Here is a 22,331-nt window from a genome sequence, read left to right on the forward strand (position 1 = left end):
GTTTAAGACAAGGGACTCTCTTTTTGATCACAATATATTGATACTAATATGACCTGTCAATATCAATCAAATTTAGTATCATATGGGTCTGTATTTTAATCAAAACCTGGATGTACGTTTTGAATATATATCATACGATGTACAAAGTATGTAACCTTTCGAATGACCCAACTCAGTGGACATCTTAAAAATGCATACGTGTTCACTCTGTAAGGAAACTCTTTATTTAAAAACAAATTTAAAACAGCATTCTGAAATATTACATCAATGATCAAGATGCCAACTATATGAACAACTTTGCAACTGAGCAAGTTTGGCTAAGAATCTTACAAGTTTGGTTGAAAAACTTACAGCAATCCCGTTCATCTGCATAGTCAATACAATCTCTCTGACCATTGCATAGCTGGTTTTTAGTCCTGCACTCTCCGTCACATAAGAACATGTTTGCTACTTTACAAGTACAATTAGCAGGTTCATCTGAGCGGTCCTCACAATCTGGGTGATCATGATCGTCGCAGTAATGATCAATGGGGAAACATCCATTTCCATCAGCACAATGGAACATGTCAGGCTCTGTGCAGTCATATTGGTAACCTGCTAAATATAATTTACAAAGAGCATTCTCAGTATGACACAAGCACAACGTACCAAAAAATTGACAAGTGTATTTAACAATATCATAGCAATAATGACTGGTGTATTCTTTAATGAAAATGAAACAAAGATAACCATCATTTGCTAGTTTTGCTTATAGCTATAAAACACAGCTACCATCCGGAATAAATTGCTATGAAGAAACAGGAAAGCTGAGAAGATACACTGGAGACATTAAAATACCATAATAACAACTGATAATGGAGAACTGTACTAATTTACACCTTCATGACAAGTATGATAACCTTAGCCTTGCATAGAGTAAAACCTACATGTATTTAAATGCAAAAAGGCCAGGCCAGGTAATAACACATTATGCACCACAGTCTATGGTAGTATTATTTACACCTGTAGGCATATGTTTAGGGGCCCAAGCCGACCGGCTGGGACCCTATTGTTATTGCTCAAGTTCTACTACTTCCTCTTCTTCCTCTTCTTCCCCTTTTTAGGGGCCCAAGCCGACCGGCTGGGCCCCTATTGTTATTGCTCGAGTTCTACTATTTAGGGGCCCAAGCCGACCGGCTGGGCCCCTATTGGTTTTATAGGAGTTCAACTTTCTTCTTCTTCTTCTTCTTCTTTAGGGGCCCAAGCCTACCGGCTGGGCCCCTATTGGTTTCGTAGGAGTTCAATATTCTTCTTCTTCTTCCGCTTCTTCTTCTTCCTCTTCTTCCGCCGCTTTTTTGCCCCTCTTGATCTCAGGAACCGCTTAACGTTAAGTTCTCAAACTTACAGGGCTAATAGGTACTAATGGGTACTAGTGCATGTTATCCTTAAAATTGTGATTGATCTCGTGACCTGGCGGCCATATTGGATTTTCGAAAAACCTAAAATGCCTTTTTCTGCTGACCTAGGGGTCTAGTCAGTTTGAAATTTTTTACATAGCAAACATGACCTAAGGTCTTAAAAATTGGCGAATAAAATCGCGTGCGGTCACGTGACCTTGGCCGCCATATTGGATTTTAAGAAAATCGTGATTTAATCTTTAAAAATCTTCTTCTCGAGAACCAACACACCGATTCAACTGAAAATTTACATGTGACATCTTAAGTGTGATCTCTTTCAAGTTTGCGAAAGGCGTTTTGATCGGTCACGTGGTTTGGCCGCCATATTGGATTTTGCGAAAATCGTGATTTAATCTTTAAAAATCTTCTTCTCCAGAACCAACACACCGATTCCACTGAAATTAGACATGTAACATCTTAAGTGTGATCTCTTTCAAGTTTGCAAAGGGCGTTTTGATCGTCACGTGGTCTGGCCGCCATATTGGATTTTTGCGAAAATCGTGATTTAATCTTTAAAAATCTTCTTCTCCAGAACCAACACACCTACTCCAACTGAAATTTTACATGTTACATCTTAAGTGTGATCTCTTTCAAGTTTGCGAAAGGCGTTTTGATCGGTCACGTGGTTTGGCCGCCATATTGGATTTTGCGAAAATCGTGATTTAATCTTTAAAAATCTTCTTCTCCAGAACCAATGCACCGATTGGACTGAAATTTGACAAGTAACATCTTAAGTGTGATCTCTTTCAAGTTTGCGAAAGGCATTTTGATCGGTCACGTGATTTGGCCGCCATATTGGATTTTCGAAAAATACCAATTTACTCTTTAAAAAGCTTCTTCTTGAGAAGTAAAACACCAGTTCAGTTGAAATGTTACTCAGGTCATCCTTAGGCTTATGTCTTTCAAGTTTATAAAAGACATTTGGATCGGTCACATGATTAACCGCTTGGGCCCCGCCAACGCTGCTTGCAGCTTTAATCTTCTACTTCTTCTTCTTCTTCTTCCGCTCTTTTTTTGTCGACCTAGAACTCAAACACCGCTTACCGCAAACTTCTAAAACTTGCAGGGCTAATAGGTACCTATGAGATCTCGTGCACCTGGGTATAGAAATTTTCAATAGTCGCGCGACCTGGCGGCCATCTTGAATTTTCGAAAAATACCGATTTAATTTTAAAAATCTTCTTCTCCAGAACCAACATACAGATTTAGCTGAAATTTTACTCATGTCATCCTTAGAGTGATCTCTTTTAAGTTTGCGAAAGACGTTTGGATCGGTCACGTGATTTGGCCGCCATCTTGGATTTTACGAAAATCGCAATTTAATCATTAAAAATCTTCTTCTCCAGAACAAACACACCGATTTAACTGAAATTTTACTCATGTCATCCTTAGAGTGATCTCTTTCAAGTTTGTGAAAGACGTTTTGATCGGTCACGTGATTTGGCCGCCATCTTGGATTTTACGAAAATCGCAATTTAATCATTAAAAATCTTCTTCTCCAAAACAAAACGCCGATTTAACTGAAATTTTACTCATATCGTCCTTAGGGTGATCTCTTTCAAGTTTGCGAAAGACGTTTGGATCGGTCACGTGATTTGGCCGCCATCTTGGATTTTAGAAAATCGCAATTTAATCATTAAAAATCTTCTTCTCCAGAACAAACACACCGATTTAACTGAAATTTTACTCATGTCATCCTTAGAGTGATCTCTTTCAAGTTTGCGAAAGACGTTTGGATCGGTCACGTGATTTGGCCGCCATCTTGGATTTTACGAAAATCGCAATTTAATCATAAAAATCTTCTTCTCCAGAACAAACACACCGATTTAACTGAAATTTTACTCATATCATCCTTAGAGTGATCTCTTTAAGTTTGCGAAAGACATTTGGATCGGTCACATGATTTGGCCACCTTATTGGATTTTCTAAAAATCGCAATTTAATCATTCAAAAACTTCTTCTCCAGAACTAACACCAAAATCTTTTCGCAAACTTTATAGGCCATACTACTAGATGCTATACAATAAATTTCAAGGAAATTGAACTGGCAGTTTTTGAGAAGAAAATTTTTAAAGTATTATTTTTCTGATTTTTCAATGACCTTTGACCTCCCCTATACCTCTGCAGCTAAGCTATACAAATGGCTTATTCCGGCCTATGTAAGAGTCATATCTAATTCTGGGCAATCTAATAGAGCGAGAGGTCAGATTTTTGGTATATAGGGATAACTACGAAAAACAATTTTTTTAACAAAATGTCACATGACTTCGATGACCTTTGACCTCAAATATACATATACATCCATAACTTACGAACCACAAGTGCTACATCCTTCATATTTGGTAGGATGGGAGACCTTATGGTGCCATATCCGGTACCTCATTAAATATGCACATATCTAATTCTGGGCAAGCCAATAGAGCTAGAGGTCTGATTTTTGGTATATAGGCATAACTTAGCAATAAAATTTTTTTGACAAAATATCACGTGACCTCGATGACCTTTGACCTTGAATATACGTATATGTCCATAACTCAGTAACCACAAGTGCTACACCCTTCATATTTGGTATGATGGGAGACCTTATGACACCACATCCTGTACCTCATTAATTATGTGCATATCTAATTCTGAGCCAGCCAATAGAGCTAGAGGTCTGATTTTTGGTATATAGGGATAACTTAGCAATACAATTTTTTTGACAAAATATCACGTGACCTCGATGACCTTTGACCTTGAATATACGTATATGTCCATAACTCAGTAACCACAAGTGCTACAGCCTTCATATTTGGTATGATGGGAGACCTTATGACACCACATCCTGTACCTCATTAATTATGCGCATATCTAATTCTCAGCCAGCCAATAGAGCTAGAGGTCTGATTTTTGGTATATAGGCATAACTTAGCATTACAATTTTTTTGACAAAATATAACGTGACCTCGATGACCTTTGACCTTGAATATACGTATATGTCCATAACTCAGTAACCACAAGTGCTACACCCTTCATATTTGGTAGGATGGGAGACCTTATGACACCACATCCTGTACCTCATTAATTATGCGCATATCTAATTCTGAGCCAGCCAATAGAGCTAGAGGTCTTATTTTTGGTATATAGGGATAACTTAGCAATACAATTTTTTTGACAAAATATCACGTGACCTCGATGACCTTTGACCTTGAATATACGTATATGTCCATAACTCAGTAACCACAAGTGCTACACCCTTCATATTTGGTAGGATGGGAGACCTTATGACACCACATCCTGTACCTCATTAATTATGCGCATATCTAATTCTGAGCCAGCAAAAAGAGCTAGAGGTCTGATTTTTGGTATATAGGGATAACTTAGCAATACAATTTTTTTGACAAAATGTCACGTGACCTCGATGACCTTTGACCTTGAATATACGTATATGTCAATAACTCAGTAACCACAAGTGCTACAGCCTTCATATTTGGTATGATGGGAGACCTTATGACACCACATCCTGTACCTCATTAATTATGCGCATATCTAATTCTCAGCCAGCCAATAGAGCTAGAGGTCTGATTTTGGTATATAGGCATAACTTAGCATTACAATTTTTTTGACAAAATATCACGTGACCTCGATGACCTTTGACCTTGAATATACGTATATGTCCATAACTCAGTAACCACAAGTGCTACACCCTTCATATTTGGTAGGATGGGAGACCTTATGACACCACATCCTGTACCTCATTAATTATGCGCATATCTAATTCTGAGCCAGCCAATAGAGCTAGAGGTCTTATTTTGGTATATAGGGATAACTTAGCAATACAATTTTTTTGACAAAATATCACGTGACCTCGATGACCTTTGACCTTGAATATACGTATATGTCCATAACTCAGTAACCACAAGTGCTACACCCTTCATATTTGGTAGGATGGGAGACCTTATGACACCGCATCCTGTACCTCATTAATTATGCGCATATCTAATTCTGAGCCAGCAAAAAGAGCTAGAGGTCTGATTTTTGGTATATAGGGATAACTTAGCAATACAATTTTTTTGACAAAATGTCACGTGACCTCGATGACCTTTGACCTTGAATATACGTATATGTCAATAACTCAGTAACCACAAGTGCTACAGCCTTCATATTTGGTATGATGGGAGACCTTATGACACCACATCCTGTACCTCATTAATTATGCGCATATCTAATTCTGAGCCAGCCAATAGAGCTAGAGGTCTGATTTTTGGTATATAGGGATAACTTAGCATTACAATTTTTTTGACAAAATGTCACGTGACCTCGATGACCTTTGCCCTTAAATATGAGTATATGTCCATAACTCAGTAACCACAAGTGCTACATCCTTCATATTTGGCCGCCAAATTGGATTTTACGTAAAACATGCAATTCCCACTGACACGTACAGTAACTATGAGATGATGTTTAAAATCATACTTTTCCAAGATCGAATTTTGCACATAACATCATTAGTGCAAGATCTTTCAACCATGTTATCCGCTTGGGCCCCGCCAACGCTGCTTGCAGCTTTAATTAGGGGCCCAAGCCGACCGGCTGGGCCCCTATTGGTTTCGTAGGAATTCAACTTTCTTCTTCTACTTCTTCTTCTTCCGCTCTTTTTTTGTCGACCTAGAACTCAAACACCGCTTACCGCAAACTTCTGAAACTTGGAGGGCTAATAGGTACCTATGAGATCACGTGCACCTGTGGTATACAAATTTCGATTGGTCACGTGACCTGGCGGCCATATTGGATTTTCCAAAAATCTAAAAATGACTTCTCCAGAATACCTAGGGGTCTAGTCGATTTGAAATTTTTTGTATAGCAAGCATGGCCTAAGGTCTTAAAAATTTGCCAATAAAATCGCATGCGGTCACGTGACCTTGGCCGCCATATTGGATTTTTGAAAATACCAATTTAATCTTTAAAAATCTTCTTCTCCAGAACCAAAACACCGATTCGACTAAAATTTGACATGTAACATCTTAAGTGTGATGTCTTTCAAGTTTGCGAAAGGCGTTTTGATCGGTCACGTGGTTTTGCCGCCATATTGGATTTTGCGAAAATCATGATTTAATCTTTAAAAATCTTCTTCTGCAGAACCAACACACTGATTCTACTGAAATTTGATATGTAACATCTTAAGTGTGATTTCTTTTAAGTTTGCGAAAGGCGTTTGGATCGGTCATGTGGTTTGGCCGCCATATTGGATTTTGAGAAAATCATATTAAATCTTCAAAAATCTTCTTCTCCAGAACCAATACACCGATTTGACTGAAATTTGACATGTAACATCTTAAGTGTGATCTCTTTCAAGTTTGCGAAAGGCGTTTTGATCGGTCACGTGGTCTGGCCGCCATATTGGATTTTTGCGAAAATCATGATTTAATCTTTAAAAATCTTCTTCTCCAGAACCAACACACTGATTCGACTGAAATTTCACATGTTACATCTTAAGTGTGATATCTTTCAAGTTTGCGAAAGGCGTTTTAATCGGTCACGTGACCTGGCGGCCATATTGGATTTTGCTAAAATCATGATTCAATCTTTAAAAATCTTCTTCTCCAGACCCAATACGCCACTTCGACTGAAATTTGACATGTAACATCTTAAGTGTGATCTCTTTCAAGTTTGCGAAAGGCGTTTTTGATCGGTCATGTGGTTTGGCCACCATATTGGATTTTAGAAAATCATGATTTAATCTTTAAAAATTTTCTTCTCCCTAACCAACGCACCGATTGAGCTGAAATTTTATGTGTAACATCTTAAGTGTGATCTCTTTCAAGTTTGCGAAAGGCGTTTGGATCGGTCACGTAGTTTGGCCGCCATATTGGATTTTGCGAAAATCGTGATTTAATCTTTAAAAATCTTCTTCTCCAGAATCAACATACCGATTCGACTGAAATTTGACATCTAACATCTTAAGTGTGATCTCTTTCAAGTTTGCGAAAGGCATCTTGATCGGTCACGTGGTTTGGCCGCCATATTGGATTTTAGGAAAATCATGATTTACTCTTTAAAAATTTCCTTCTCCACAACCAACCCACCGATTGAGCTGAAATTTTATGTATAACATCTTAAGTGTGATCTCTTTCAAGTTTGCGAAAGGCATCTTGATCGGTCACGTGGAATGGCCGCCATATTGGATTTTGCGAAAATCGTGATTTAATCTTAAAAATCTTCTTCTCCAGAACCAACACACCGATTCAACTGAAATTTCACATGTAACATCTTATGTGGATCTCTTTCAAGTTTGCGAAAGGCATCTTGATCGGTCACGTGGTTTGGCCGCCATATTGGATTTTAGGAAAATCATGATTTAATCTATAAAAATTTCTTCTCCACAACAAACACACTGATTGAGCTGAAATTTTATGTGTAACATCTTAAGTGTGATCTCTTTCAAGTTTGCAAAAGTGAAAGGCGTTTGGATCGGTCACGTGGTTTGGCTGCCATATTGGATTTTCCGTAAAATATTAAATTCCAAGTGAAACGTACAGTAACTATTAGATGATGTTCAAAATCCTACTTTTTCAAGCTCGAATTTTGCACATAATATCATTAGTGCAAGATTTTTCAACCATGTTAACCGCTTGGGCCCCGCCAACGCTGCTTGCAGCTTTAATTCTTCCTCTTCCTCTTCTGCCGTTTCTTTGTCCACCTAGATCTCTGAAACGGCGGAACGGAAACTTCTCAAACTTGCAGGGGTAACAGGTGATGGGTAGTACTCGTGCACCTGACCCTTGTATTTTTAATTAGTCATGTGACCTGGCTACAATTTTGAAATGAAAATGTTTTTTTCTGTCCCATTTCCATAAAATTTGACCGATCCAAAATCTTTTCGCAAACTTGATAGGCAATACTACCTAGATGCTATATATGAAATTTCAAGGAAATTGACTTGGCGGTTTTTGAGAAGAAGATTTTTAAAGTATTATTTCTCTGATTTTTCAATGACCTTTGACCTCCCCTATACCTCTGCAGCTAAGCTATATCAATGGCTTATTCTGGCCTATGTAAGAGTCATATCTAATTCTGGGCAATCCAATAAAGCCAGAGGTCTGATTTTTGGTATATAGGGATAACCATGGAAAACAATTTTTTTAATAAAATGTCACATGGCTTCCATGACCTTTGACCTCAAACATACATATATGACCGTTACTCAGTAACCACAAGAGCGACATCATTCATTGTCGGCATGATGGGACACCTTATGATGACACATCATACACTTCATTAAATATGCACATATCTAATTTTGGGCAAGCCAACACAGCTAGAGGTCTGATTTTTGGTATATGGGGATAGGTATGGGAAACAATTTTTTTAGCAAAATGTGACATGACTCAGATGACCTTTGACCTTGAATATACGTATATGTCCATAACTCAGTAACCACAAGTGCTACACCCTTCATATTTGGTATGATGGGAGACCTTATGACACCACATCCTGTACCTCATTAATTATGCGCATATCTAATTCTGAGCCAGCCAATAGAGCTAGAGGTCTGATTTTTGGTATATAGGGATAACTTAGCATTACAATTTTTTTGACAAAATATCACGTGACCTCGATGACCTTTGACCTTGAATATACGTATATGTCCATAACTCAGTAACCACAAGTGCTACACCCTTCATATTTGGTATGATGGGAGACCTTATGACACAACATCCTGTTCCTCATTAATTATGCGCATATCTAATTCTGAGCCAGCCAATAGAGCTAGAGGTCTGATTTTTGGCATATAGGGATAACTTAGCATTACAATTTTTTTGACAAAATGTAATGTGACCTCGATGACCTTTGACCTTAAATATAAGTATATGTCCATAACTCAATAACCACAAGTGCTACACCCTTCATATTTGGTATGATGGGAGACCTTATGACACCACATCCTGTACCTCATTAATTATGCGCATATCTAATTCTGAGCCAGCCAATAGAGCTAAAGGTCTGATTTTTGGTATATAGGGATAACTTAGCAATACAATTTTTTTGACAAAATGTCACGTGACCTTCATGACCTTTGACCTTCAATATACGTATATGTTCATAACTAAGTAACCACAAGTGCTACACCCTTCATATTTGGTATGATGGGAGACCTTATGACACCACATCCTGTACCTCATTAATTATGCGCATATCTAATTCTGAGCCAGCCAATAGAGCTAGAGGTCTTATTTTTGGTATATAGGGATAACTTAGGCAATAGGCACTTCATATTTTGACAAAATATCACTCACCTCGATGACCTTTGAACTTGAATACGTATATGTACCTTTGTAAATATACGTATATGTCCATAACTCAGTAACCACAAGTGCTACAGCCTTCATATTTGGTATGATGGGAGACCTTATGACACCACATCCTGTACCTCATTAATTATGCGCATATCTAATTCTGAGCCAGCCAATAGAGCTAGAGGTCTGATTTTTGGTATATAGGCATAACTTAGCATTACAATTTTTTTGACAAAATGTCACGTGACCTTCATGACCTTTGACCTTGAATATACGTATATGTCCATAACTCAGTAACCACAAGTGCTACACCCTTCATATTTGGTATGATGGGAGACCTTATGACACCACATCCTGTACCTCATTAATTATGCGCATATCTAATTCTGAGCCAGCCAATAGAGCTAGAGGTCTGATTTTTGGTATATAGGATAACTTAGCAATACAATTTTTTTGACAAAATGTCACGTGACCTCGATGACCTTTGACCTTGAATATACGTATATGTCAATAACTCAGTAACCACAAGTGCTACATCCTTCATATTTGGTATGAAGGGAGACCTTATGACACCACATCCTGTACCTCATTAATTATGCGCATATCTAATTCTGAGCCAGCCAATAAAGCTAGAGGTCTGATTTTTGGTATATAGGGATAACTTAGCATTACAATTTTTTTGACAAAATGTCACGTGACCTCGATGACCTTTGCCCTTAAATATGAGTATATGTCCATAACTCAGTAACCACAAGTGCTACACCCTTCATATTTGGCCGCCATATTGGATTTTACGTAAAACATGCAATTCCCACTGACACGTACAGTAACTATAAGATGATGTTCAAATCATACTTTTCCAAGATCGAATTTTGCACATTATATCATTAGTGCAAGATCTTTCAACCATGTGATCCGCTTGGGCCCCGCCAACGCTGCTTGCAGCTTTAATTCTTCTTCTTCTTCTGCCGATTCTTTGTCGACCTAGATTTCTTAAACGGCTGAACGAAAACTTCTCAAATTTGCAGGGCTAATAGATGTTAATTAGTACTCGTGCACCTGACCCTTGAAATTTTGATTGGTCACGTGACCTGGCGGCCATATTGGATTTTCCAAAAACCTAAAAACGGCTTCTCCAGAAGACCTAGGGGTCTAGTTGATTTGAAATTTTTTGTATAGCAAGCATGACCTAAGGTCTTTAGAATTTGCAAATAAAATCACATGCGGTCACGTGACCTTGGCCGCCATATTGGATTTTCTAAAATACTCATTTAATCTTTAAAAATCATCTCCTATAGAACCAACACACTGATTGAATTGAAATTTCACCAGTATCATCTTGAGTGCAATATCTTTCACGTTTGCGACAGGCATTTTGATCAGTCATGTGGTTTGGCCGCCATATTGAATTTTGTGAAAATCGCAATTTCATCTTTAAAAATCTTCTCCTCCTCAACCAATACACTGATAGAACTAAAATTTCACAAATATCATCTTTAGTGTGATCTCTACCAAGTTTGTGAAAGGCGCTTTGATCGGTCACATGGTTTGGTTGCCATATTGGATTTTGCGAAAATCGTAATTTCATCTTAAAAATCTTCTTCTCTAGAACCAACACACCGAGTCGACTGAAATTTTACATGTATCATCTATAGTAATATCTCTTTCAGGTTTGTGAAAGGCATTTGGATAGGTCACATGGTTTGCCGCCATATTTGATTTTGCAAAACTCGTAATTTAATTATTTTCCTCCAGAACCAATACACAGATTGACCTAAAATTTTACACTCATAATCCCTAGTGGTAGTTCTTTCGAATTTCTGAAAGGCGTTTGGGTCAGTCAGGAGGTTTGTTCGCTGAATTGGATATAGCGAAAATCACAATTTAATCCTTAAAAATTTTCTTCTCAAAACCAACACACAGATTTAACTGAAATGTTACTTCATATCTTTCTTAGTGCCAGCACTTTAAAGTTTGCGAAAGGTATTTGGATCGGTTAAGTCGCCCCAATGTTCATAAGGCTGCAGTTTAAAACCTCGTCAGTCAGAAGATCGATCAGTGATGTATGTTATATTGTACACTTGAAAGTCAAAGATGGAACAACAGACTGCAATACCTGCTGTCAAATTCAGCTGGCAGTCGCACGAACCCTAATCTCGGCCCTTGTGTATAGTAACTTCAGCGCCCAGATTTTTGTACGCCATGATGACGTTGTCAAGTATGTATACTGCCACGGAAGTACTTAGAAGAGTGTGCCACTAACTTTAGGGGTGGCCGACTGCTGTGATTGACTGAATAAGAGCGGGACAAGGTCCTGCCAGGGCACAATTACTGGGGTCTACGCACAGCTGTTATGTGAGTGTCAAGGATCATAAATGAAGCTATTCGGGTAATTTTGTATGTAGGTGTCTGAATGCACGCTCACTTGTTCATCACGAATAAAAAAGAAAGATACATGACATTGCAAGGTGTGGTGATTTTTTTATGTTTCTCTATCTGACATGCATGGAGTGGCCCTGGTGTGTTGTGTAACTGAGAGCATGTAGCTGATTAAAAATGTAAACAAGACCACATCAAAATTGCTGATACACATCGATTAAAACAACACCTTGTGTAATGAAGTTCGTGGTGACGTTGAGATAGACGTTAAGTCCCTATTATTGAAACTAAAATGTCAATATTATGAAGTAAGGGTATTTCATTGGATAAACATAGGCTGTTTGTCATAAACATTTTGAAATCGGAAAGTGAGAAGTAAAATAACTGTAGAAAAATGTATTGCGTCACTCATTGCTGAAATCACAGGCTATCGAGTCAATGCCGGCGAACTGCAAAATCGTCACTCACAGCCTGCAGGTAAAATGGTTAATCAGACCTGGACGCTCTTGCCATTGTTCTAGGTCTAAATAGGTGCAACCATATCAGTTGTTAGTGTAGCTGTTCAGAATGTTTGTTTGCACAGCTTATTATAGTGGCCACACCAGGGCTCGAAAATTTTTTTTAAAACTCACTTGCCATAGGGCAAGTGAATTTTCAATTTCACTTGTCCGGAAGAAAAATTCACTTGCCCTGAATTTCAGATGATTTTAAGAGTAAATATGTATGGTTTTATTAATGTCATTGTAAAGAAACAATAGCTGTAACTTACTGATAAATTTGTGTCCTTATTCTGTGTATCAAAAATAATATCTTATGTAACGTACACATACACAGTGTTTCAGCCAGCTTTTGTTAGCATGGGGACACAGTGACCCATAGTAGGTCTTAATGGGTGACCAATTAAATTTTTGGGGGACATGTAATGCATTTCAATAAAACAACACCGGTACATTGTCATTGTGTGTCATCATGACCTGGTACCTGGTTTTAATAGGCAAGTCAGGTAGGTGCACTAAGGGTAAGTATATAATGGGCCAGCGGTGTTGTGTCAAATTATGCCCACATGAAACTTTCAGTATCATTTAGTTTACTGCTACCACGTGGTATGTGCATAAACTGCAGGGTTCCCATAAGTCACCAAAATGATTAGCCAACTCTTTAGCCAAATAAAAAATCTTGTAGCCATTTTGAGCAACTTTTAAACAGTTTATGATCTCAAGTGTAGCAACAGCTTTCTCAGCATTCAGGAGTTCCTAATTTTACAAATCAAGATGTTTTGTATGTTGTTCATGATAGTTTTTACATTAAAGAAATATTTGTTTAGTTTTTATTACATTAATTATCTGTGTTTTTTATGACATTGAAGGGATCAAAATACTTTTTCATTTCTGATGGTAAACTTTTGCCACAAGAAATAATTAGGTAGCAATTCTAAAATAGGTAGCAATGTGAAGTGTATTACCACAGATACAGAATACTTCTGCAGCATTGAGTTAGTGTTCACAGTATGACAACTTATCATACATATACACTACATGCTCTACTACCTTATGTGGCACATTTATGCACTCTTTAAGTCATGATGTAAATTTTGTTAGCCACACATATACAAATTTTCCATGCAGAAGAAAGCATTCGGTAGCATAGTGACAGTGTATACAAGTATTGTGGTGTTGTGTCATAGTTGTGATCAAGCAGGCTCAATAGCATCTTCAGCATAAGTATTTTTCTTGAGACAAAAAGGGTCAGGTCAAAATCCTTTAAAACAAGACACAATGATATTGTTCAATTCATTTCCCAATGTTTTAAAGAGTAATAATAGTTTTAATGATAATGATAACATTGTAGCCCAGGAACATTTTCATTTGATATTTCGATATCATCAAGAAATGTCTAGTGATGTTCACTATTACATCATTAAACTGGAGGACTCTGCAGAAATATTAATGTGATGATTTGAAATGGATATGCTTACTGCAACTACTGTTGACAATTTCCCTTTGCCATAACTGTTAATAAAATTTAATTTAAACTGACAGTCAAGCTAAATGCCATTAAATTGGAAAGCACCAAGAAATTACCTTTTATCATGAGATTGTACCTATTGGACCTCCCCAGGTGGTTTCTTTTGAACCATAATTGTGTACTTAAAGGGTCTTCATTTGATGACATCACATAAGATGACCCAGATTTGACCTTTCAGAAAACCTCAATTTTTTTCTCCTTTTCCCTTGTATTCTGACTCTGTTTGTGAAAGTTTCCTTTGAAATAATGGTTTTTACTATCAAACTGAGTAATTGCAGGCCAAATTTTGATTCAAGCAAAGTAGATAAAACTTGGACTAAAAAGGACGACCGATACGCGGGACTCACAGAGGCAAAGCCAAGCCTCAGTGTATTCATCATTCCTCCATGATGTTTTGTAGCACGGTCCGTCTATGAGGGACTGAGGGACCGCGATTGCAGAATCAAACAGCAACAATGTTTACTTCACGTACCAGGGAATTTGTAACTTTGTAGAAAGGAGAGTAAAGTGTTTCAATACATTGCAACTTTGTAGGAAGGAGGGTAAATTTGTTTCAACACCTTACAACATTTTATTGTAAGCTGTAGTTTTCTGTTGAGGAGGCATCGTGACATGATTTCATCAGAAGAAAAAAACATCGTGCAAAGACGTCAATATTTTGCTATTTTGTAACCAAGTAGAACAGAGCTATTTTATCGGCCGGCCATATCTAAAGCGGTACACTCAAAGAACTAGAGAGTGGCAGCGCATACGTACAGTGGCCTCATTGAAATTCACTTGTCCGTCGGGCTGGGAGAATGTTGTTTTCACTTGCCCGGACTCAAAATTCACTTGTCACGGGCGTCGGGCGGCGAGAATTTTCGAGCCCTGAACACTCAGTAAACATGAACTTCCTCGATTACAGGTTTGAATATTTAAGCATGTGGACAAGTGAGACCAACGTTCAGAACAAAAATGCTACAAACGTTTGCTTCAAGTACCACTACTGTCACTATTCAGTCTCAACGATCAACTCCATGAGTAATTTACAACTTTCTTGTGTATGTTATCCGAACACTCTACATTAGGTGCCATAAAATAAATTCTTTGTTTGCCGTTCGCGTGCGGTTGGATTTTCAATGGACGAAATCTGAAAAACAAACATAAATCGCCTGCTTGAAAAGAAGGTGCGTTGTGGCCTTCCTTTGTTTGCAATGACGCAGGCAGTGTTTCCGCTGCCTGCTCGCAAAATCACAAATGCGAGAAAAAAGTAGCATTTGCCGAGAAGATTAAGGCAAAAATTAGCCAAACTTGCGAATCGAAAATTGCAGTATGACGTCATCACTTTGTCTGTCCACGCACTGTCCTGCATTCAACTTGAGAAGTAATACTTTATCTCTGTGCATCCCTGACCTTATGCGTCAGAAGATCGTATTTGTAACACATACAGTAATGAATAAAATTGAAACGAAATAGCTAACAAACCAAAAGTACCCATATGTTTACCATGACTATTTGACTAAGATGTTACTAAGTTTTGGGTTGGACAACTTCGCACAATGTACCTACAGATTGCTCCGTGCACTGTGCAGTACAACGTCCTCTACTGCTGAGTGTCGTCATCAACACTGAAGGATCGTAGTGACGGTAAAACTAAGCAAAAACGGCAAACTTTCGTTTTTGACTTAGACAGCTCCACCAATATCGGAGAGAATCCACCCCTAACGCAGGTTCTAAGCGCAAGTAAAGCTATGAAATGGAAAGAAAGATTATGATCAGAGTAGGAAAGTCGACTGGAATTTGCAAAGTTAGGAACGGCATGGTCAAAAGCATACGGCTTTTTTTTCAACGTAGAGCGAGAAAGGCACTCCTGAACGGCGAAAATGTTGGTGGTGTTTTGCTGCCAACAAGAACATATCTTTACTGACGTTAGGAACTTGTGTGAATTGGCTTCCTTAAAGATGAATTCGCAAGAATTTTCAGTGTATTGTGACGTGATATTGTAAACAGATTTTCAGAGAAGGCGCTCGCTCGTCCGCCGAGTACAGTCGACGTACTTCCGCATTCATATTGTGCAATGTGCCAGTCTTGTCGCAATATTTGAGCATTTAACTTGAAACAAAATGATGTTTCTCCATATCAAATCATTATGTTTTATATTTTAGGGTTCTCTTTACGTATTAGACATGAACATTTGGATATATGATCCGTGATTTTCGCGATCCGTGGCATGATTCAAGCTGGCCGTGAATACGCACTGACGTTTTTGGTGATGACCCCTGACCCAAGTGTCATCGATGCGCTGTGCGCTGCCAGTGTCCGAGCATCGCTTGTTAAATTCATAGAGCTACCAAAGCTCCATGCTAAATTCAAGCGTAAAGCAAATGTATCGAAAGTCTAAAATGCACACATTTCTCAAGTCTAAGAGTATTTTACTTTTGAACTTCTATGAGAATGGATATCTAATTCGTTTGAAAAACTGGTATGCTGAAGCAGGTTTCGTGCCGTTCTCTATATATAGCGCGATATGTACAGTACAGCATTGATAACGATTACAGGTTTGTAACTATTAAATATAGCAGCATCGCATACACCTAACTTAAATAGCCTTTAAAGTTACAGTTAAGGGAGCATTTCACTCAACAGAAACAGTGCTCAGGACTAGTATTATTTGACACTTAAAAAGGAGGATTCGTACTCAAGGCTGTTATGATTTGTTCAGCTACCCACTCTTCTTACTGCAAAACTTGTCATCTTACATAAGAGACAATAGTTTCAACTTTTACCACGATGTTTAGCATTTGTTTCCTGAGTGACAACTCCATACTTTGTTATTGCCAGTAACTTTTGCATTTTAATATTTGGAATTTTCAGGTTTTGAAGAACAGCTTTTTGTTCTACCCAACATTTTGAAATTCATAGTGTACAGGTCATCAAAACAACTACTACTACGCCAAGAAAAATAAAACGTTTCTTTCTTATCTAGACATATTTCAAAAATTATGTGGTGACGCAGGTTTCTTTTTTAATTCTTCAATCAACAACGCGGGAAAAAATGACAACATCATACGAATGCACGCAGAGACAAATGTACAACAGTGTTGCTTTATTATTTTGTACAGCAACAGTTCAGCGGTTTAAGTGCAGCATTTGCATAGTTTTCACAGAGTAATATAAGAGTGAATTATGTATACAGTTCTGATTTGAATGTTAGTGTCAATTATTTGTACGGTTCTGTTTTATACATGCACTATCGTGATGTATTTTTTGCAGTTTTTTTCATGTATTTCCTCATGAGCAGAAAATAGGACGCAGCAGATCTGAATTGACACGCGCGAGGATGAGAAAAAACTTTATTTTTCTTGTCATCACATCAGTCTGTATGGCTTACAAGTGACCACACAATTAATGGACTTTTATTGTAATACTATTTCCCATTTGTCTATGACACACACTTTTTAAAGTCATGTAAATGGGAAATGGGGAAAATGATCTTTGACACGAAATTTCCATGTATAATATAATAACTAGTTTAAGGATATATCAACACATAGGACACATGGTAAATTTACAGAGTGAGCTATGATGGTATACATCAATTGTACTTAAAATGCTGGTTCGCCAAGACATATCAGAAAAAATGATGTGGTGAGGCAGGAATTTGTTACTGTAATTTTTTTTTATTCTTCAATCAACAACACGGAGTTAAACATGACAACATCATAGGAATGCACGCAGAGATAAATGCACAGCAGTGTTGCTTAATGTGTATAACAACAGTTCTTTGATTGACTTAAACGCAGCATTTGCACAGTTTTGACAGCGCAATATAAGACTTACATATGAGTACAGTCCTGAATGGAATATAAGTGTCAATTATTTTTTAAGCTTCTGTTTTTATACATATACTATCGCCGAGTTTTTTGTGTTTATTTTTTTTAAAATTATTTCCCCATGAGCAGAAAAAGGTTGAGGCGGCGGATCTGAATTGACGCGCACGAGGATGACAGACAAACGTTTTATTTTTTGTCATCACATCAGTCTGTATGGCTGACAAGTGACCACACAATCAGTGGAAATTTATTGTAATGCCATTTCCCATTTGTCTATGACACACTTTTCAAAATCATGTAAATGGGAAATGAGAAAAATGATCTTTGACTTGTAATTTTCACTTTTAAAAACCAGTCCAAGGATTTGTCAACACATAGGACACATGGTAAATTTCCAGAATGAGCTATGATGGTCTACATCAATTGTACTTAAAATGCTTGTTCGCCTCTCTCTGTCAAGCATACTTTTCAAAAACATTTCACATGGGAATTGAGATGCGTGATCTTATAAACGTATTTTCACATACAACAACTACCCTACGGTAGGGTAGTCAAAAGATTTCTCTACACATAGAGACACATGGAAGCTCAAAATTTGCACATTGTATCACCAGTGCAAGTACTTCCAACCATGGCAACCGCTTGGGCCACGCCAACCGCTGCTTGCAGCTTTAATTTTTACTTGCATTGTTAGCGAATCATTTTTTATTTTGAAAACTTTAAACAAAATGTGGTGTAATTGCCGGGAAATAGTGAGGTTCCTGGACCCTAAAACAACTAGTACAAATGTTGCATACATCTCCATTGTCAGGCAAATACACCAAGCATTATGTGCATGGATCCAGCTGATCCTTCTAATTTGTAGAGAAAACTGTCTGAATTGTGTCAGAGAAAAAATATGACCTTCGATGTTGCAAGATTTTTGAGTTCTAAATTTCAACAAATATATAAAAACGTATGTGGTTCCTCATTTAAACAAGTCATTACAATGACATAGTCCCCACTTGTAATAGGAGTATTAGTTTTGATGGGGCAGGGAAATTTGGTCATTAAGAAGTATCACTGGAGTGTATATGTTGAGACCAATGGGCACATAGGTCTATGTCGTTGTCCCCAATTTGAAACACATGAGGCATGTCTAAGTTAAGGTTCTAAATCGGGAAAAAGATCACACCTCTAGCTGTATTGGCCAGCCAAGAAATACATATGTGCATAATAAATGAGGTACAAGATGTGACATCTTAAGGTCTAATATCCTATCAAAATTGAAGGGTATAGAACTTGTGGTTACTGAGTTATGCATATATATGTATAATCAAGGTCAAAGGTCATCGAGGTCACGTGACATTTTGGAAAAAAAAATTGTATTAATAATTAATCCCTATACGCCAAAAATCAGACCTCTAGCTCTATTCGCTTGCCCAGAATTGGATATGTGCATAATTAATGAGGTAAAGCGTGTGTTGTCATAAGGTCTCCCATCCTACTAAATATAAAGGACATAGCACTTGTGGTTACTTATTTATTGACATAAACGTATATTTTAGGTAAAAGGTCATCGAGGTCACATGACATTTTGTCAAAAAATTTCTATCCTATAGTTATCCCTATATACCAAAAATCAGACATCCAGCAGCTCTATTGGCTTGCTCAGAATTAGATATGCACATAATTAATGACATACAGTATGTGGCGTCATAAGGTCTCCCATAATACCATACATAAAGGGTGCAGCACTTGATTTATGGACAATATGTATATTTGAGGTGAAAGGTCATTGCGGTCACGTGACATTTTGTCAAAACAATTGTATTGCTAAGTTATCCCTATATACCAAAAATAAGACCTCTAGCTCGCTCAAAATTAGATATGCACATAATTAATGAGGTACAATATGTGGCGTCATAAGGTGTCCCATCATACCATATACGAAGGTTGTAGCACTTGTGGTTACTGAGTTACGGACAAATATGTATATTTGAGGTCAAAGGTCACCGAGGTCACGTGACATTTTGTCAAAATGTCTGAGATATCTGCGTGAAAAGATGGACTCACGGATGGACGGACAGACGGACGGACATGACCCAATCTATAAGCCCCCTGGACTTCATCCATGGGGACTAAAAACTGAGTCACTGCATCGTTTTTGCAATATGAATATGATGAGAAACTAAATTTTTATTTTTCTTGGCCTTATACATGGAAGTCTATGGAGAACTGCCTTGAACATGGGAGTCTATGGAGGTGTAAACTAAAAAGTCCTCTAGCACGGCCAAATTTGATCGCATTGTGAAACAAATCGACGTGGATCTGTATGGGGTAGGGTACTATCCTTGTACCAAGTTTGGACAAAATCGCTACAGGCGTCTCTGAGATATCTGTGTGAACGGACGGACGCACGCACGAACGCACGCACTGAGGGACGCAAGGACAAGGCCAAGCTTGTACAAAAGTAAATTAAAAAGTGACTATAATGCATACCAGTTGTTCCGCAAAGCTCCTCTGACTCATCTGATCTATCTCGGCAGTTGTTTTTGTTGTCACATACAAGAGTCTTCTTGATGCAAGCAGTTCCATCCTTGCAAGAAAACTTTTCTTCTTTCTCCAATACATTACCTTGAGGAGTTAAAAATACATTCTCAAGTACAGAATACCTATATTTGTTCAAGACAGTCTTCAATTAAATTAACTGAAAAATTTGTGTTTAAGACAAGGGACTCTCTTTTTGATCACAATATATTGATGCTAATATGACCTGTATCGATCAATATCAATTAAATTTAGTATCATATGGGTCTGTATTTTAATCAAAACCTGCATGGATGTATGTTTTGAATATATATCATACGATGTACAAAGTATGTAACCTTTTGAATGACCCAACTCAGTGGACATCTTAAAAATGCATGCGTGTTCACTCTGTAAGGAAACTCTGTATTTAAAAACAAATTTAAAACAGCATTCTGAAATATTACATCAATGATCAAGATGCCAACTATATGAACAACTTTGCAACTGAGCAAGTTTGGCTAAGAATCTTACAAGTTTGGTTGAAAAACTTACAGCAATCCCGTTCATCTGCATAGTCAATACAATCTCTCTGACCATTGCATAGCTGGTTTTTAGTCCTGCACTCTCCGTCACATAAGAACATGTTTGCTACTTTACAAGTACAATTAGCAGGTTCATCTGAGCGGTCCTCACAATCTGGGTGATCATGATCGTCGCAGTAATGATCAATGGGGAAACATCCATTTCCATCAGCACAATGGAACATGTCAGGCTCTGTGCAGTCATATTGGTAACCTGCTAAATATAATTTACAAAGAGCATTCTCAGTATGACACAAGCACAACGTACCAAAAAATTGACAAGTGTATTTAACAATATCATAGCAATAATGACTGGTGTATTCTTTAATGAAAATGAAACAAAGATAACCATCATTTGCTAGTTTTGCTTATAGCTATAAAACACAGCTACCATCCGGAATAAATTGCTATGAAGAAACAGGAAAGCTGAGAAGATACACTGGAGACATTAAAATACCATAATAACAACTGATAATGGAGAACTGTACTAATTTACACCTTCATGACAAGTATGATAACCTTAGCCTTGCCTAGAGTAAAACCTACTTCAATACAAAAAGGCCAGGTAATAACACATTATGCACCATAGTCTATGGTAGTATTATTTACACCTGTAGGCATATGTTTTTTATTCGCATTGTTAGCAAAGCAGTTTTTTATTTTGAAAACTTTAAACAAAATGTGGTGTAATTGCTGGGAAATAATGAGGTTCCTGCACCCTAAAACAACTAGTACATACAGCTCCATTGTCAAGCAAATACACAAAGCATTCTATGAATCCAGCTGATCCTTCTACTTTGTATATAAAAATGTTAGCATTGTGTCAAGAAAAAAAAAAACATGACCTTCAATATTACAAGATTTGAGTTCTAAATTTCAACAAATATATAAAGACGTACGTAGTTCCCCATTTTAAAAAATACAATTTCAGATCCAACCTACCAGACACTGCTGTAAGTAGACATCCAAACACCATAATTACAAGAGTGATGATGAATATAATCCCTGTCTTAACCCCCATGGTACACATCTGTATGAATCAAAAATACCAGACCAATAGGTAATATTATTCTTTTGATCGGCACCAGAGGTAAACAATCAATGGATTTCAAAGGCTGTATATGAACCACAAAAAGAACAATCAAACTTGTAGTGCAAAGTCTATAAATTCCAACATTAATAACGATCATATTAATTAAAAGAGAAGATCATCAAGGGTGATTTTTACATATGTGCTGGCTTTGGTGTCGCTCATGTACGAAAAGCTATTTTTGTAATTTATAACCTGTGCGATTTTTCACAAAATGGATT

The 22,331-nt window shown here is 37.5% G+C and overlaps 1 protein-coding gene across 1 annotated transcript; it reads right to left on the reverse strand.

Annotated features, from left to right (window-relative positions):
- Window positions 1–27: 27 nt before the first annotated feature.
- Window positions 28–22,008, reverse strand: LOC139133688 (very low-density lipoprotein receptor-like). Its single transcript, XM_070700447.1, has 5 exons — window positions 21,963–22,008; window positions 20,992–21,237; window positions 20,410–20,544; window positions 352–597; window positions 28–53 (listed from the first exon to the last, which is right to left on the reverse strand). The coding sequence occupies exons 1-5, from the start codon at window positions 21,994–21,996 to the stop codon at window positions 28–30; spliced, it is 687 nt and encodes a 228-aa protein (XP_070556548.1). The 5' UTR covers window positions 21,997–22,008.
- Window positions 22,009–22,331: the final 323 nt, after the last annotated feature.

Source organism: Ptychodera flava, chromosome 5 (genome assembly GCF_041260155.1).
Source record: "Ptychodera flava strain L36383 chromosome 5, AS_Pfla_20210202, whole genome shotgun sequence".
In the NCBI taxonomy this organism is placed as follows: Eukaryota; Metazoa; Hemichordata; class Enteropneusta; family Ptychoderidae; genus Ptychodera; species Ptychodera flava.

Bases quoted from the DNA above. Each gene is read 5' to 3' on its own strand.
- LOC139133688 (XM_070700447.1), bottom strand. From the start codon at position 21,996: ATGGTGTTTGGATGTCTACTTACAGCAGTGTCTG. The intron at 20,545-20,991 runs GTAAGTTTTTCA...TAACTCCTCAAG, and splicing joins TGCAGATGAACGGGATTGCT to GTAATGTATTGGAGAAAGAA. The intron at 54-351 runs GTAAGTTTTTCA...TGATATTGACAG, and splicing joins TGCAGATGAACGGGATTGCT to GTCATATTAGTATCAATATA.